Source organism: Cervus elaphus, chromosome 5 (assembly GCF_910594005.1).
Source record: "Cervus elaphus chromosome 5, mCerEla1.1, whole genome shotgun sequence".
Classification (NCBI taxonomy): Eukaryota; Metazoa; Chordata; class Mammalia; order Artiodactyla; family Cervidae; genus Cervus; species Cervus elaphus.
The window spans coordinates 481,860-496,175 of NC_057819.1; the positions used below are offsets into that span (position 1 = coordinate 481,860).

At 61.1% G+C, this 14,316-nt stretch overlaps 1 protein-coding gene across 1 annotated transcript; it reads left to right on the forward strand.

The window, feature by feature from the left end:
* The first annotated feature begins 12,271 nt into the window (after positions 1-12,271).
* Positions 12,272-13,567, forward strand: CLDN5 (claudin 5). The gene has a single exon (XM_043901044.1). The coding sequence runs from the start codon at positions 12,395-12,397 to the stop codon at positions 13,049-13,051; it is 657 nt and encodes a 218-aa protein (XP_043756979.1). The 5' UTR covers positions 12,272-12,394; the 3' UTR covers positions 13,052-13,567.
* Positions 13,568-14,316: the final 749 nt, after the last annotated feature.

Below are 14,316 nucleotides of genomic sequence, written 5' to 3' on the forward strand. Positions count from 1 at the left end.
TGGCTTGTAAACTGTCATTAGGTATCTCCACTGGGATGTCCCCAGCACCCCATGCACCCCACATCCTCCTCCCCCCCTCCCGCTGCCCCCACACCAGCTGTCTTCCTGCCCTCCCCATGGCGACTCTGCTCCTGGCCACCACTGTCCACGTTCAGTCCCCGCTTGGTCCCTGGCACTTCCTGCCACAGCTTCTCCCTACAAGTTTCTCCCTGTGCAGCTGTTTACCCACAAACCCCCACACAAGATGCCCCAAACCAAGTGTGAACAAGTCCTCCTCCGCACAAGGCCTTCCTGCTCATGCGCCTTCTGTGCCTCAGATACCCACAGTGCCTGGGAATTCTAGTTTCCCTGAAGCTTGGGCCTACCTCCTCTCAGGAAGCCCTCCTTGCCTCCATCACAGGCTCAGGCAGAAACACCTGGAATGTGCCACCCCACATACATAAAGACATAATCATCTCCATCCAACTACAAACGCCTGGAGGGTAGAGACTAGATCTCTCTCTCAGTGGCTGAGTGCCTGGCACGAGGTCTGTATTCGGTATATGCTCAGATGTCTTAGTACTCAGTGCCCCGATTGTCCAGGCCTAGATGTCATCCTAGGCTCAGCTGTGAGGGGTGGGGTGGGGGGGCCGCTGAATCCTGACCATTATCATCCCCACAATCTCTCTGAAATCCTGTTTGCATCTGCCTCCACACCACCCCCCAGGCTCGGGCCCTCATCACTCCCGGGACTATGAGGCTCGCTTCCTTCCTCCAACATCCCCTTGTACAATTACACTTCCTGTCTGGTTCCTGAGTTAGGCTACTGAAGCACACATCTGACGTGAGTTCCATGCCCGAGGACCCTCGGCAGCTTTTCCCACCCACAGGAGCTTCCGAGGCCCTGCACGCCCTCTCGCCACCTCCCCGTGCAGGCCTGCCTACTGCTCCCCACACGACGGCCCAGTACTGGTGTGGTGGCCAGCTCGATGCCCTGCTGGGAGCATCCCGAGCCCGCCTCCCAAGGCTGATTTCGGAGGGCTGCCCCCGGGAGGAGTCAGTGCAGACGCCCCCTCCTCCACGCAGGACTCAGGCCTGCCCCATCCAGTCCTCGACCGCGCCACCAACATTGCGGGTGGCTCCGCCTGTGCAGTGGCCGTCCTGCAGGTGGCCAGGCTGGGCCCTGGCCGGTCAGTTAGACCCTCACTTGCCACAGCTGGCTGAGGCCTCGCGCTGAGGGCGACAGTGGGCACCCTCGGAGTCCTAGGGGCTGGCGCCCGTGACCCCATTGCTCCCCGGAGCAACGCGGCTTCCACTCTGTGGCGCAAACGCGCGTCTCGGACAGCTCCCCGCGTCTTGTACGCTCCTTCGCTGCCCTACATAGGCCTCACGCAGCCCCACGCACGGCGCACACCGCCCCACGCACGCCCATGCAGCCCCACGCACAGCGCACGCATGCGCAGTCCCGAATCGGGCATGAGCCCAAGCCCTGTGGCGGCGGCGTCGAGGCAGCTGAGGCGTGTCCCTCAGCGCTGGCCTCCCGGGGCCCGGTCATTTGTGCCTCCCCGGGTGGGCGGCCCGGCGCGCCTGGCGGCACCAGGAATTCAAGCCTCAGCTGCGGCTCGCGGAGGGCCGGGCTCTCCTCAGCTGAGAAGGGTCGCGGCGGCTCCTGGCAGGCTTGTGGCGAGCTCGGTGCCGGGCTGTCAGCTGGGAACGGGCGGGGGTGGGGGGTGTTCCGCGAGCGTTTTGGTGTCATTATTACTGGTTTTATTAGCGCGCCTAGCAGGACGTTTAATAGGCTTTTTCCTGTTGCCCTGCGATTTACGAGCGGGGCACGGAGGCGGCTGGAGGCGGTCGGCGGCCCGCGTGGAGAAGGCCGGGAACCCGGCCCGGGGCTGCAGAGCAGGCCTGCCCGGCGGGGAAGTGCCAGTGGGTGGCGAGAGGAGCCCGTTCTCCACGTCTCGCTGTGGTGGTGGAATTCACGGCGCTCCAGCCCAGAGAGGGTGAGGGATACTTCTGTAAATAGTCCCTCAGGAAACCTGGAGAACATCAACTTTGAAAAGACCACATCAAAAAAATGAAGGGCACAGCTAGCTTCCCTGGGGGTCCAGGGGCTAAGGGTCTGCCTTGCAATGCAGGGGACACCAGTTCAATCCCTGGTCCAGGAAGAGCCCACGTGCCATGGAGTGACTACGCCCTGAGCGCGTCTCTCGAGGCTGGGGCTCCAACAAGAGCAGAGAAGCCCTCCTCCGCGGTAGAGAAAGCCTGCAAGCAGCAATAAAGACACAGCACAGCCAAAAAAACATAAAATTTTTTAAAAAGGGCAGGTCGCAGACTGGGAGAAAATCAACACTCATACCTGATAAAGGACTTCTATCCGAAATTCACAAAGTGTGTTGGTCACTCAGTGGTATCCAACTGTCTGTGACCCCATGGAGTGTAGCCCGCCAGGCTCCTCTGTCCATGGGGATTCTCCAGGCAAGAATACTAGAGCGGGTTGCCATGCCCTCCAGGGGATCTTCCTGACATAAGGATCAAACCCAGGTCTTCTGCATTTCAGGTGGATTCTTTACCATCTGAGCCACCAGGGAAGATCAAATACACAAAGAACTCCCCTAACCCTGTAATGACACCGCAGAACTGATGGGAGTTCTCCCAACTGATGGGAGGTGAGTGCAGCACGGGTGCGCCCCCACTGCCTGTCACGAGGGAGACACGGGCTCGGTGAGCCACCATTGAGCCGCACGTCCTCTCAAGTGGCCGAAATTAGGACTGACCACAAAGTAATAATGAGGCAGAATGACTGGAATTCTCATGTCTTGGTGGCACTGGGCCTCCTCTTGTGACCAGACATAATGGATCAGTCGCTTTGCAGGGCTTAGCCAGTGAACACCCCAGGTACTTTCTGTTAAAGCATTTCTTACTTGTGACAGGTAGGGAGACAGGAGGATAACTCTCCAGGGGAGTTGTTAAGCGTGTGTGTGTGTGTGTGTGCGTGCGTGCACGTGCATGCACCTGTGTACGTGTGTGTGTGCGCGTGCGCGTGTGTACGTGTGTGTGTGCGCGTGTGCGCGTGTGTACATGTGTGTGTGTGTGTGCGCGTGCACGTGCATGCACCTGTGTACGTGTGTGTGCGCGCGTGTGTGTGCGCGTGCGCGTGTGTACGTGTGTGTGCGCGCGTGTGTGTGCGCGTGCGCGTGTGTACATGTGTGTGTGTGCGCGTGTGTGTGCGCGTGCGCGTGTGTGTGCGCGTGCGCGTGTGTACATGTGTGTGTGTGCGCGTGCGCGTGTGTACATGTGTGTGTGCGTGTGTGCGTGTGCACATGTGTGTGTGTGTGCGCGTGTGTACATGTGTGTGTGCGTGTGCGTGTGTGTACATGTGTATGTGCGCGCGTGCACCTGTGTGCATGCTCAGTCGTTCAAGTCATGTCCAACTCTGTGACCCCATGGACTGTAGCCCACTAGGCTCCTCCATCCATGGAATTTCCCAGGCAAGAATACTGGAGTGGGGTGCCATTTCCTTCTCCAGGGGATCTTCCTGACTCAGGTATTAAACCCACTTCTCCTGCATTTTGGCAGGTGGATATTTTTGCCACCGAGTCACCTAGGAAGCCTGTTTTAAGCCTGGGGGACATGTATATTCTTAAGAGGGTAGGCCTGATCATTATAATGAGGCAGGGGTTCCTCCCATTTGCCAAAAACTGCAAGCAAGTAGGTACTTAATTGGTTGTTCAGGATGCGATATCTGACTGGAATGCACCATAACTTTTTGGGGACATCTGGTGTTTGGAACTTTCTGCAACTTAATCATCAAAACAAAGTGTGCAAAGCAAAGCACACTTTGACTTAACCCCATCATGTCCGTTCAGAGCTGTCACTCCATGCCGTTTCCGCCTGTGCCAGTCTTATTACCCTCTTTTTCAGTCTTTGGTTTTAATTTCCCAAAGGCCAGCTCTGGTAGGAAGAACTCTAATGGCAGAAACCACAGATGCCTCTCCCGCAGTCACTCAGTCAAACCCTGCTCTCCGCACAGCTGTGTAAGCCTCTGCAGGTGGAACGAGGAGTGGGATCGTCTGACCGTAGAGGGGAAAGCCCATCCTGGGTTTCCTGAGTGGATGCAGTGGAATCACTGAACCCTTAGAAGCACAGCAGAAGGCAGCTGTGAGGCTCGGTGGAAGGGGGAGGCGCACAGGGTCAGAGAGCCAAAGTGTCAGAGGGACTTGGCTGCCCTTTCAGGCCTGGAGCGGACAGTGAGCCAGGGAATACAGATGGTCTCTGGAAACGGAGCTGTCCACAGCCAGCAAGAAAAGAGGGATCGCGCTTGTGCAGCTATGTTGGGGGATTTCCCTGGTGGTTCAGTGGTTAGGACTCTGAGCTTCCACTGCAGGGGGCCGTGGGTTTGATCCCTAGTCAGGGAACAAAGATCCCACATGTCCAGCTGGGCTGTGCTTAGTCACTCAGGCGTGTCCGACTCTTTGCGACCCTATCGACTAGCCTGCCAGACTCCTCTGTCCATGGGGATTCTCCAGGCAAGAATACTGGAGTGGGTTGCCATGCCCTCCTCCAGGGGATCTTCCCAACCCAGAATCGAACTGGGGGGTCTCCCACATTGCAGGCAGATTCTTTACCATCTGAGCCACCAGGAAAGCCCGAGAATACTGGAGTGGGTAGCCTGTCCCTTCTCCAGGGGATCTTCCTGACCCAGGAAGCAAGCGGGGTCTCCTGCATTGCAGGCATGGCCAAAAAGAAAAATAATTTGAAGTCTCACTTGGGGCCTGGCAAGTGCCAGGTGAGTGTGCTTGCTGCTGCTGTCATCGCTCACAGGCTGGTAAACTTGTGTGGGTTTTGGCGCCGTGCTGAAGATGGCCGGGACACGCCCATCAGCCACTTGACAGGTAAGTTAAGAAGCTGAAGGTGAGAGACACTGGTGGGAGAGCCAGAGCTGGCTGGCCCCACTCCTGAGGTCGGGCTGAGAGCTTTGTGAGCCGGAGCTGGCCTCGGCAGGGGGTCACATCCAGTGCTGCCTGTGGGGTTCCCGGGAGAGGCAGGCTTGGCCTATGTGGCAGCACCGTAGAGGAAACCAGGGATGCCCCTGCCCCCCTGCACCAGAGCTTTGCCAGCCACCAGGCCCTGCTCCTGTGCGGTGTTCTCTGAACAGCCTCTCCACTGCAGCGGCCCCCTCTGACTTCCCACTGCGCCCTGAGGAACCCCCAAACTCGACTCCCCAGTCGGTCGACCAGCGGAGCACAGCGTCACCCTAGCTGGGGTGTCGGGGGCTTGGGTCCCAGGCTGCCCACGTTGAGCCCTCCCTCCACACTCCTGCTCCGTGGGGAAGGGGAGATTTTTGGACTCCTGTGTTTGGAAGCATGTCCTTTGCTGGCACAGGATGTTTGGGGAGTAACACCTCCCTGTCGACCTTGTGGACAGGACAGCAGCTGTCTGGCTTTGGACTCGATAACCTTCACCCCGAAAACAGCCCTACAGAGCCAGGGCCCCGGTGAGAGCCAAGCCCTCAGCTGTTATCACCCATCCCTGTCCCAGAAGCCGTCTCCACATGGCTCCCCAGCATATCCTGTCAGGTGGCCCCCCGCTCGGACCTCTGAAACGGTCGGCTGCTGAGTCCACAGTGCAGGCGAGCCAACTGCCCACAGCTAGCTTCCAAGCAAGGTTTGCTTTTTATTTTATGCTTATGTTTTCAAGCCCCGAAGACTACTGGTTTCGGGAAGGACTGGGTCACTGTGCGACCTTGGGAAGGTCCCTTGCAGCCCAGAGAGGTCAGGGCTGTGTGACTCCTGGCGGTGGTTCATACTGCACCGCCCTCCTCATCGTGCAGGCACGCAGGGGCCCGTGCCCACTTCTCTGGAGGGCGGTGGCGAGGGTATGGTCCGTTCTGAAGGAGGGGAGCCCCGCTCTGTAGCGGGGTGCCAGGCTGCAGGTGCAGCCACTGGCTGAAGCCCCAAGGAAGCAAGGGAGGTCGTGGGCCAGCCGCCCCTCCTCCTGACTTCTCCCTCGGCTTTGTTTGTGTTTGTTGTTGTTTTCAATAAAGGTAACAGCTGTATTTGAGAAAAGAGTTGAGATTGTAAAGAATGAAGTCCAAGTTGGTCTGCCCTGCTCCAGTCCTCCCTGGAGGCCGCTTCCTGTTTCCAGTTCTTACCTCCGTAAGTCAAAAATGCACACCTGTGTCTTTTTCTTTCCTGCGATGCCCTGCAGCAGGTGGGGCCTTAGTTCCCAGAGCGGGGATGGAACCCCCACCTCCGCAGGGGAAGCGCTGGACCGCCGCGCAGGAGGTCCCTTCCACATCTTGACTTGTCAGTTCTACCCAGGCTCTCTTGGCTCTGTTCCAGGAAGTCAGCACAGGCACTCTCGCAGCCTCCCAGCTTATTTATTACTTTTCACTCTCTGGGTCCAGTGCTTCCAAACAGGGCCCTCAGAGCACCTGCCTAAACGTGACCCTCAGAGCACCTGCCTAAACGCAGCTGCCCGGGCCCCGGCCATGAGTATTGGGATTTGCGGTGGGATCTAGGAATACGCGTTTATATAATCACTTCTCTGGTTAATTGTCACATGCCCTGAAGTCCATGAATCCCAACCCAGTGCCTCCCTGTCTAGCCCCTGGGAAGAGGGCACTCTGGGCTTAGCTGAGTCTGGCTGCCCAGCTGCAGGACCAGATTTCAGCGTCCCTCAGCCAGGCGTGACCACGTGCCTGTTGGGAGTGGTGGCTTCTCTCCTCCCCAACTTCATTCCCAGGGGCCCTCCTCCGGTCCCAGCCAGCCAGAGCCCTACCACAGGGGCCCTTCAGAGCCCGCCCCTGCCTTCACCCAGGGTCTGTCCTTCCCCCGGACGCCTGATGGCCCCTTCGCCCTGGTGAACTGCTCTTTCCTCTAAACGTGTGAGGGGCGGCTCCTCTCCATAGCCTCCGGCCTGCCAGGTACGAGCCGGGCCCCTCCTCCGGCCTGCTGGGTAGGTGCCGTGTCCCTTGCTCAGTTCTTCTGCCTCCTGTCCGCGGTCTGTGGGGAATGAGAGCTGGAGACGCCATCTGAGGCAGCGTCCTGGGCGTTGTGAACAATGCTGGACCACCATCTGCTGCAGGGAGGCCCCGCTGGTACAGCCCCAGCTCACGCGCGTTCAGTGAAAGCAAGAGAGGAATGGGGTGTTTGCAGGGGGCGACCCGGGCCGCTGAGGGTGAGTTCACATGCTCCACACTGGCCTCCCGAGAAGGGCTGAGGCTGCGAGCACCACCCCGCATCCTTGGTGTGGTCAACCTGGGCCTGGACGTCCAGCTCTGACTCACCCCGTGTTTGGGCCGGTGCTGGTCTGGTCTGGATGCCAGCTCCCAAGGGCCTGAGCATGCCAGCATGAGCCTGCGATAGCATCTGAGGACTGGCTCCTGGGAGCCGCAGGGGCGCGGGCCTGTGTTCACAGCCCCTTCCTGCCCTTTGCTCTTGGCCTGGCAAGCTGGGTGTGGTCACTGCCTGAGGAGGCAGCAGTTGGGGGCATCCTCTAGGGTAGACCCTGCACACACACTGGCCCTGAGTGTGTGAAACAGCCGCAGAGGAACAGTAGCGTGGGAGCCTGCAGCAGTGATGGGGTAAACATTCTAAAGTGTTGGAGCTGTGGGGACAAGGGCAAGCATAGGAACTTTGGAGGTTATTGCCTTTTGAAGGTGACCACTGAGACTTCCCTGGTGATCCAGTAGCTAAGAGTCCACGCTCCCAATGCAGGGGGCCCGGGTTTGATCCCTGGTCAGGAAATGAGATTCCACACTCCGCAACTGAGAGTTTGCATGCCGCAACTAAAACAAGTTCCTTTAAAAAAAAGAAAGAAATCTTGTTCAAATGGAATAATCCTGTTGTCCTAGCTTTAAATTTATTCGTTCCTACCTGCCGCCCCCCGCCACCAACCCTTTTGCTCCTGAGCAAAACTCTCCAATCAGTCCTGTGCATCTTGATCAGAATCAGAAGCCCTCCTTGACAGGAAGAGACACAGGAGAAAATTGTAAGAAACCATAACTTACTTGTATTTTCTGGATATACACGGAGTTTTTGATGGCTAAAGACAAACAGTGCATAGGGAAAACCTTAATAGATTTGAACACTCAAAAATTCAAACTTCTGTAACATTTTGGAAAAAAAATCATTAATAGGTTAAGTAGAAAACAGCAAAACAGTATATGTCACATATATTATAACAATGTTTCTAACATATAAAGTGAGAAAACACCAAGGCTCTATGTGGGTACAGACACTTCACCAAAGAGGAAATAAAACTGAGCCATGTAAATTGAAAAACAAATGTAACTTCCTTACTGTGCAAAGATACGCAGATTAAAGGTGCCATGTTGTACGTGTGCAATCCATCAGGTTTAAAAGCCGTGGCCGCCTAGAACTGGTGACACTCAGGGAAGTTTCATCTCTAGACCGGGGTGTAGGGGACACGCCCTCTGGGGTGTGAGCCAGAAATGCCACTTGGAGGAGATTTTCCTGAGGAAATTGTCCAAAATACCAAGGCTCGTGAATAATGACATTCCCCGTGGCATTATTTACAATAGAAGAATTGTTATTTCTGAAACGGTGTCTTGAGGGATGGTTGCATAATTACCAAGATGGTCTTCACCAATATATTGTGAATCCAGTGTCCACCCTAAGCCAGACACTCGGTCACAGCCACACTCTGAGCAAGGGCAGGCAGAGGGCTCCCTCCCGGCTCCTGGCGGCTCCTGGGGCAGCAGGGGACCTGACAGAGTAGGGCTGTGTTCATAATACGAAGCCGGATGAAAAAGGACCCAGAGTCACTCTACTGATCTCAAGTGGAAAGAGTATAAAATAGTTGCAAAATGCAGCACACGGAGGACGGGGTGGCTGGGGCAGACAGGTGAGCAGCGAGGCCAGGAAGCGGTGCAGGTCACGGCAGCTAGTGCGTGGAGCCTCCGAGAGACCCCGTCCAGGGCTGTCAGCGCGGGTACAGGGGCTGCACACTCCAACAGGGCCCCTTGCTGCCGGGGGGCTCCCCTGCCTGCTGGGGAAGGTGAAGCCACAGTGCCCTGCTGTTCTGCCAGCTGGCTGGCCAGCAGTGCCTGCTCTGACGGGAGTGACGTGGATGAGCCGCGAGGGTCGCGGGAGCCGGGAGGCCGTCTCAGGGACCCGGAGGGCTCAGGAAGCGTCGCAGAGGGTCCGGCTCGGTGGCTGCCTCCCTCCATCCTTGCAGCCTCCACGGTGGGGGGCTTCCTTCTCATCAGCGGCGGGACAGGGTAGGGAGAGCCCCGATCCCTCGTCTGAACTGTGCTCGCCCACTGTTTGTCACAGGCACCCTGGGATGGGCACGGCGGCCACCCCCACACGGGGCGCCGTGGGCCCGGGGCAGGCCTGGTGCTGCTGGGAACTGCCTCGAGAACACCAGTTGCGCCAGGAAAGGGCCCAGCAGTGCTCAGTGCCCCGAGGAAAACGTCCTTAACTATTTCAAAGCCAAAAGACAGAAGCGGTCTTATTTCTCATTCCCCCCCACCGCTCCTGAGACGAAATCCCTTAACCTGGCTTCCCACAGCCCAGTCCTCTGAAATCTGGAGCCTAAATTTAGATCATCCCTGGAAGGTCACCGGGTTGCCACGGTGCAGGGTCAGCCGGCAGCTGCTTGAGATAAACTGACTTCTGCCGACTCAGGCCTCCCCCACACGGCTAACGAGGCCCGCCGCGCTTCCCCTGGGAAGGCAGAACAATAGCAGTGGAGGAGCAGGTGGCCTTGGCTGGCGGGCTGGCTTGGGAGCCCCCTTGCCAGAAATCAGGGCTCCACAGCCCTCCCGGCCTGGCACCCCCCGAACCTTGGCCTGCAGGTCTGGGCCCGCCACGTCCCATCACCCCCGAGGCCGCCAGCCCCCGCTCCTGCCCTTTCCTGTCTCTGGACTCCTGTGCGGGGCTTCGTCCTGGGTTTGGGCTGAAGCATCATGTCCTCAGAGAGGCCTTCATCATCACTTGGTGTCACCCTCCCAGCCAAAGGCGTACCTGAAAGGCCAGCCCCTGGTCGAGGGCAGGTGTTCTCCTGGGGACGATGCTCGAGGACAGGAGGTGTTCAGAAGGCTCCAGAGTGGAAGGGGGCCAGCAGGTCCTCACACCCCCATGGGCCGGGCTGGGCCCACGACCAACAGTGGTGTCGGGGTGGAAATCAGGGTGTGAAAGGCGGGCACAGGGGGCCTTCCTCAGTCCCTGGGACACTGTGAGGCCGTCCCCAAGGAGATATGGCCTCCCCGGGACTCCCCAGGGCACCAGACCAGATGGGCCCAGAGTGGCAGAGAGGAAGGCGGGAGGGAGGGCGAAGGGGAGAGCCTGTGCTGGCCACGGCCCCGCCCAAGCAGATGGCCCCTGTGCTGGGGTCAGCCAGCCCGCAGACGGGCAGCTGCAGCTTGGGGGCGGAGAGGCGTCTGGGAGGAAGTCCCTTGGCAATACAGCTTAGTAGGTGCATGTCCTTAGTCGGGACATCGCAGTGCAGGCACAAGAGGCTGTGGGTGTTGACAGGCCAGTCTGCGGGCCGAGAGGGGGCAGGTCTGGGTGGCGGGTGCAGCTGGCTCACGTCCCCTGGCCGCTCCTGGAGTTGGCACTCTGTCCGCAGGCAGGGCGAGCCACAGCGGGTTCCAAACAGAGACTGACCCTGGAGGGGGGCCTAGGTGACCTCAGGGGGCCACAGCAGGGTGGAGCGTGGTGGGGGCACTTTGGGCAAGGTCCCTGGATTCGGGGGGACTCGGCAAGGTCCCTGGATTCGGGCCGTATGGAAGCAAGACTGGAAGGGTGGGTGGGTGGTAGGGCTGGGCCCCCTGGAATGGACAGGGGGAGGGGACGTCTAGGAGGGTCTGCAGCAGGAGGGAAGAAAGGAATGAGGGGGTTCTGGGAGGCAGTGGTCCTTGGGGCTCCATCCCTTCAGGGGGAGGGGGCTGGGGTGAAGGAAGGGGTAACATTGCCCCCCAGTCCCGCCGGGCCCAGCAGACTTGCCTCAGGCGCCTCCCCATGCGGGACCACAGGTGTCCTCAGCCACCTGAGAAGAGCCAACAGTCAAGGACCGGGACCAGGGAATGAGTTGGGTGAGAGTAGCCACACTCCAGGGTGGACTTTGCTCCAGACAGGGGGGCAGATGGAGGGGGGTTGCCAGAAAGGGACCCGGGTCGACCTGAGCCTCAGGGGGCCCAGTGTGCATCCCAGCGGGCCTTTGGAGAGCCGGCTGGGCCATTGTGCAGAAGAATGCCCGGAAATCCCCCGCCTCCCGCCTCCAGCAAGGATGGGGGCTCTTCCTCCTGGTCAGGAAGCTCCATGTTGGCTTCCGGAGGGGGCCTGGGGGCCGGGGTGCCAGGGCCGCTGACATGGGGAAGGGCATAGCCCCGCCCAGCTGTTACCCAGTGCCTGGTCTGAGGCTGAGGGGGGCAGGCAGCTGAGCCGTGAGCCAGGGTGGCTCCTGGAGGACCACCTGTGTGCAGGTCACTGCGGAGCCCTGGGGCCTTCCTGAGCCGAGCCTCAGAGGATCGGGGTGGGCGGCTTCTCCGAAGAGGACGCCCTTGCCTCAGGGGCAGAGTGGGGGGTCTCCGGGGCCTTGGGAAGGCCCCATTGTCTAGTGCTGGAGCCTCAGGCACCAGGGAGGCGGTACCGCTGGGCAGAAACCTGGACAAACCTGGAACCCTGACCCACGCAGGCCCCGCTAGCTTCTCGGCCTGTCGGGGAGACAGTGTCGACCCCTGGAGAGTCATCGCGGTCAGGGTGCGGAGAAGGGGCCTGGGTTGGGCTTGGACCCCAGGGCGAGCTTCCTGGAGGATCAAATGCGCCATGCTTGGCTAACTCGGGAGCAGGGCCGAGGAAGCCCCCAACCCAGGCCCTGGCGCAGTGGCGATGGTGGGGGCGCCGGCCGACCGGGGCCAGGGAAACCGGAGCTGGCCCCGGAGACAGGGAGACGGGGACTGACCGGCTCGTTTTGGCATGTGTCGGGCGAAGTCGATGCAGATTCAGGGTCGTGCAGTTCCTGAAACGGCGAGGTGGGGCGCACAAGGGTCGCGGAGCGTGCGCGGCCACCCCAGGTCACCCCCAATGGGCTCGGCCGAGACCAGGACAGAGGCGGGCCGGGGTCTGGGGCTGCGGCCGGGATCCCAGCGGTTCCTCCCGCCCCCACAGCCCGCTACCCCCGGGCGCAGTCGTTTCTCTTGCTCCGGCTGCCGGGGGTGCCAGCGATTGGCTGCGGACGGATGGCCGCGCGCGGATTGGTTGCCCGGGGCAGGGGGCAGGGCCGGGGGGCAGAGTCCGCCCCCGAACCTTCAAAAGGGAAGCCCCTACAGACGCTCCCACAGACCCGAGGCTGCACTGCGGGGCCGCGAGGCCTGGAGACTGAGAGACTGAGCCGCGCGCGCCCCGAGGCCCCGGGCCGTCGGGCGCGCGTCTCGTCTCCAGCCATGGGGTCGGCGGCGCTGGAGATTCTCGGCTTGGTGCTGTGCCTGGTGGGCTGGGTGGGCCTGATTCTGGCGTGCGGGCTCCCCATGTGGCAGGTGACGGCCTTCCTGGACCACAACATCGTGACGGCGCAGACCACCTGGAAGGGGCTGTGGATGTCGTGCGTGGTGCAGAGCACAGGGCACATGCAGTGCAAGGTGTACGACTCCGTGCTGGCGCTGAGCCCCGAGGTGCAGGCGGCGCGGGCCCTCACCGTGGGCGCCGTGCTGCTGGCGCTCGTCGCGCTGTTCGTGACACTGGCGGGCGCCCAGTGCACCACCTGCGTGGCCCCCGGCCCGGCCAAGGCGCGCGTGGCCCTCACGGGCGGCGCGCTCTACGCGCTCTGCGGGCTGCTGGCGCTGGTGCCGCTCTGCTGGTTCGCCAACATCGTGGTCCGCGAGTTCTACGACCCGACCGTGCCCATGTCTCAGAAGTACGAGCTGGGCGCCGCGCTCTACATCGGCTGGGCCGCCTCGGCGCTGCTCATGTGCGGCGGTGGCCTCGTGTGCTGCGGCGCCTGGGTCTGCACCGGCCGCCCGGATTTCAGCTTCCCGGTGAAGTACTCGGCGTCGCGGCGGCCGACGGCCACCGGCGACTACGACAAGAAGAACTACGTCTGAGGCGGGGCCGCGAGAGGGAGGACTGGCCGGGCGATCGGCCTCCGCTGGGGTGTGCCGCGCGCCGGCTCCGCGGAACTCGGGGCTCTGCGCCCGCACTGGACTCTGGTCAGCGGCCCGTCCTCTCCCGCTGCCTGACCAGCCCCGACCGCGCCCTGCCCCCCAACGGCGATGCGCGCTTGGGAGGACTCCGCAGTGACTTTTGCGCGCGGTGCTGGCCCCACCACGTGGGTTGGGCGCGCGTTCCTGCTGTGTGGGTGCTGCACTGGAGATGCCCGCTTGCTCCCCAGGGGCCCCACATTTCAGAGGAACAGACTAAGCCCAGGGGCCCCAGCCTGGACTGCCAGAGGGACGTTTACAGCTGGACTAGATGACACCCACGGGCTGGACCTGTCAGCCCCGGACGTCGCCAGGCGAGGCTTGCAGACACCAGATCCTGGGTGTGGGACCGGGACCCGCCTGCCTTCGCAGCTTGTGGGGAGTGTGCGAGTGTGCTTAGTAAATGGTTTGGATGCCCTCCCACCGTGTCCTGTCCTCTGTCCAGTCACTGCCTGTGCCCAGCAGCCCCCTTCCATCCACCCACCCACTGATATCTTCCCAATAAGCAGGGCTGGCCCTCGGAACCGGGAGACCCCATGGCCACTTCTCAGGTCCCCCCCGCCATCTGGCCGCCTTCCCACTGGGTGGGAACAGGGCCACTGCTGAGTCCCCGGGGAACGGGTGGGCGCAGGGGCTGAGGCAGACCCCAGCAGATGCTGCAGATGGACCCAGTCATCGTTGGGGGGGGGGGGTGGGTGTTGTCCTGGGATGCAGGCAGTGCCAGGGCTGCTGGCTTTGCCAAGGGGACTGGGCGCCAGGTACCACCTGCCCTCCCAGGGCTCAGCCATCCCTGGGTCACTCCCACGGGCAGGCATCTGCATGACGCTGATGAGGTCCCTGCTGCCAATGTGCAGTGGGAAGGGGGCAAGTCCAGGGTGGGTGCCAGGCTCTGGAGAGGGGGCCGCAGGTTGACGATAATGCCACAGGGAGGCTCTGGCAGCTGGCTGCCCAGATTGAACTCCAGGCCCCCACCCTGGCTCCCTGCATAGGCCTGTGCCCACCCTGATGTCCAGGGAGCTGGCCCAGACTCGGGCCAGCCGTCAGCATTCCATGTCAGCCCCTGCTGGGGGTACCCGGTGACCTTCCTCCTGGGGGTGGGGCCCCTGGGAGCTGGTGCTGGCCCTAATCAGGCCTTGGGTGGGCATCCCACAAGGGCAGGGTGGGCCAGA

Bases quoted from the DNA above. Each gene is read 5' to 3' on its own strand.
- CLDN5 (XM_043901044.1), top strand. From the start codon at position 12,395: ATGGGGTCGGCGGCGCTGGAGATTCTCGGCTTGGTGCTGTGCCTGGTG.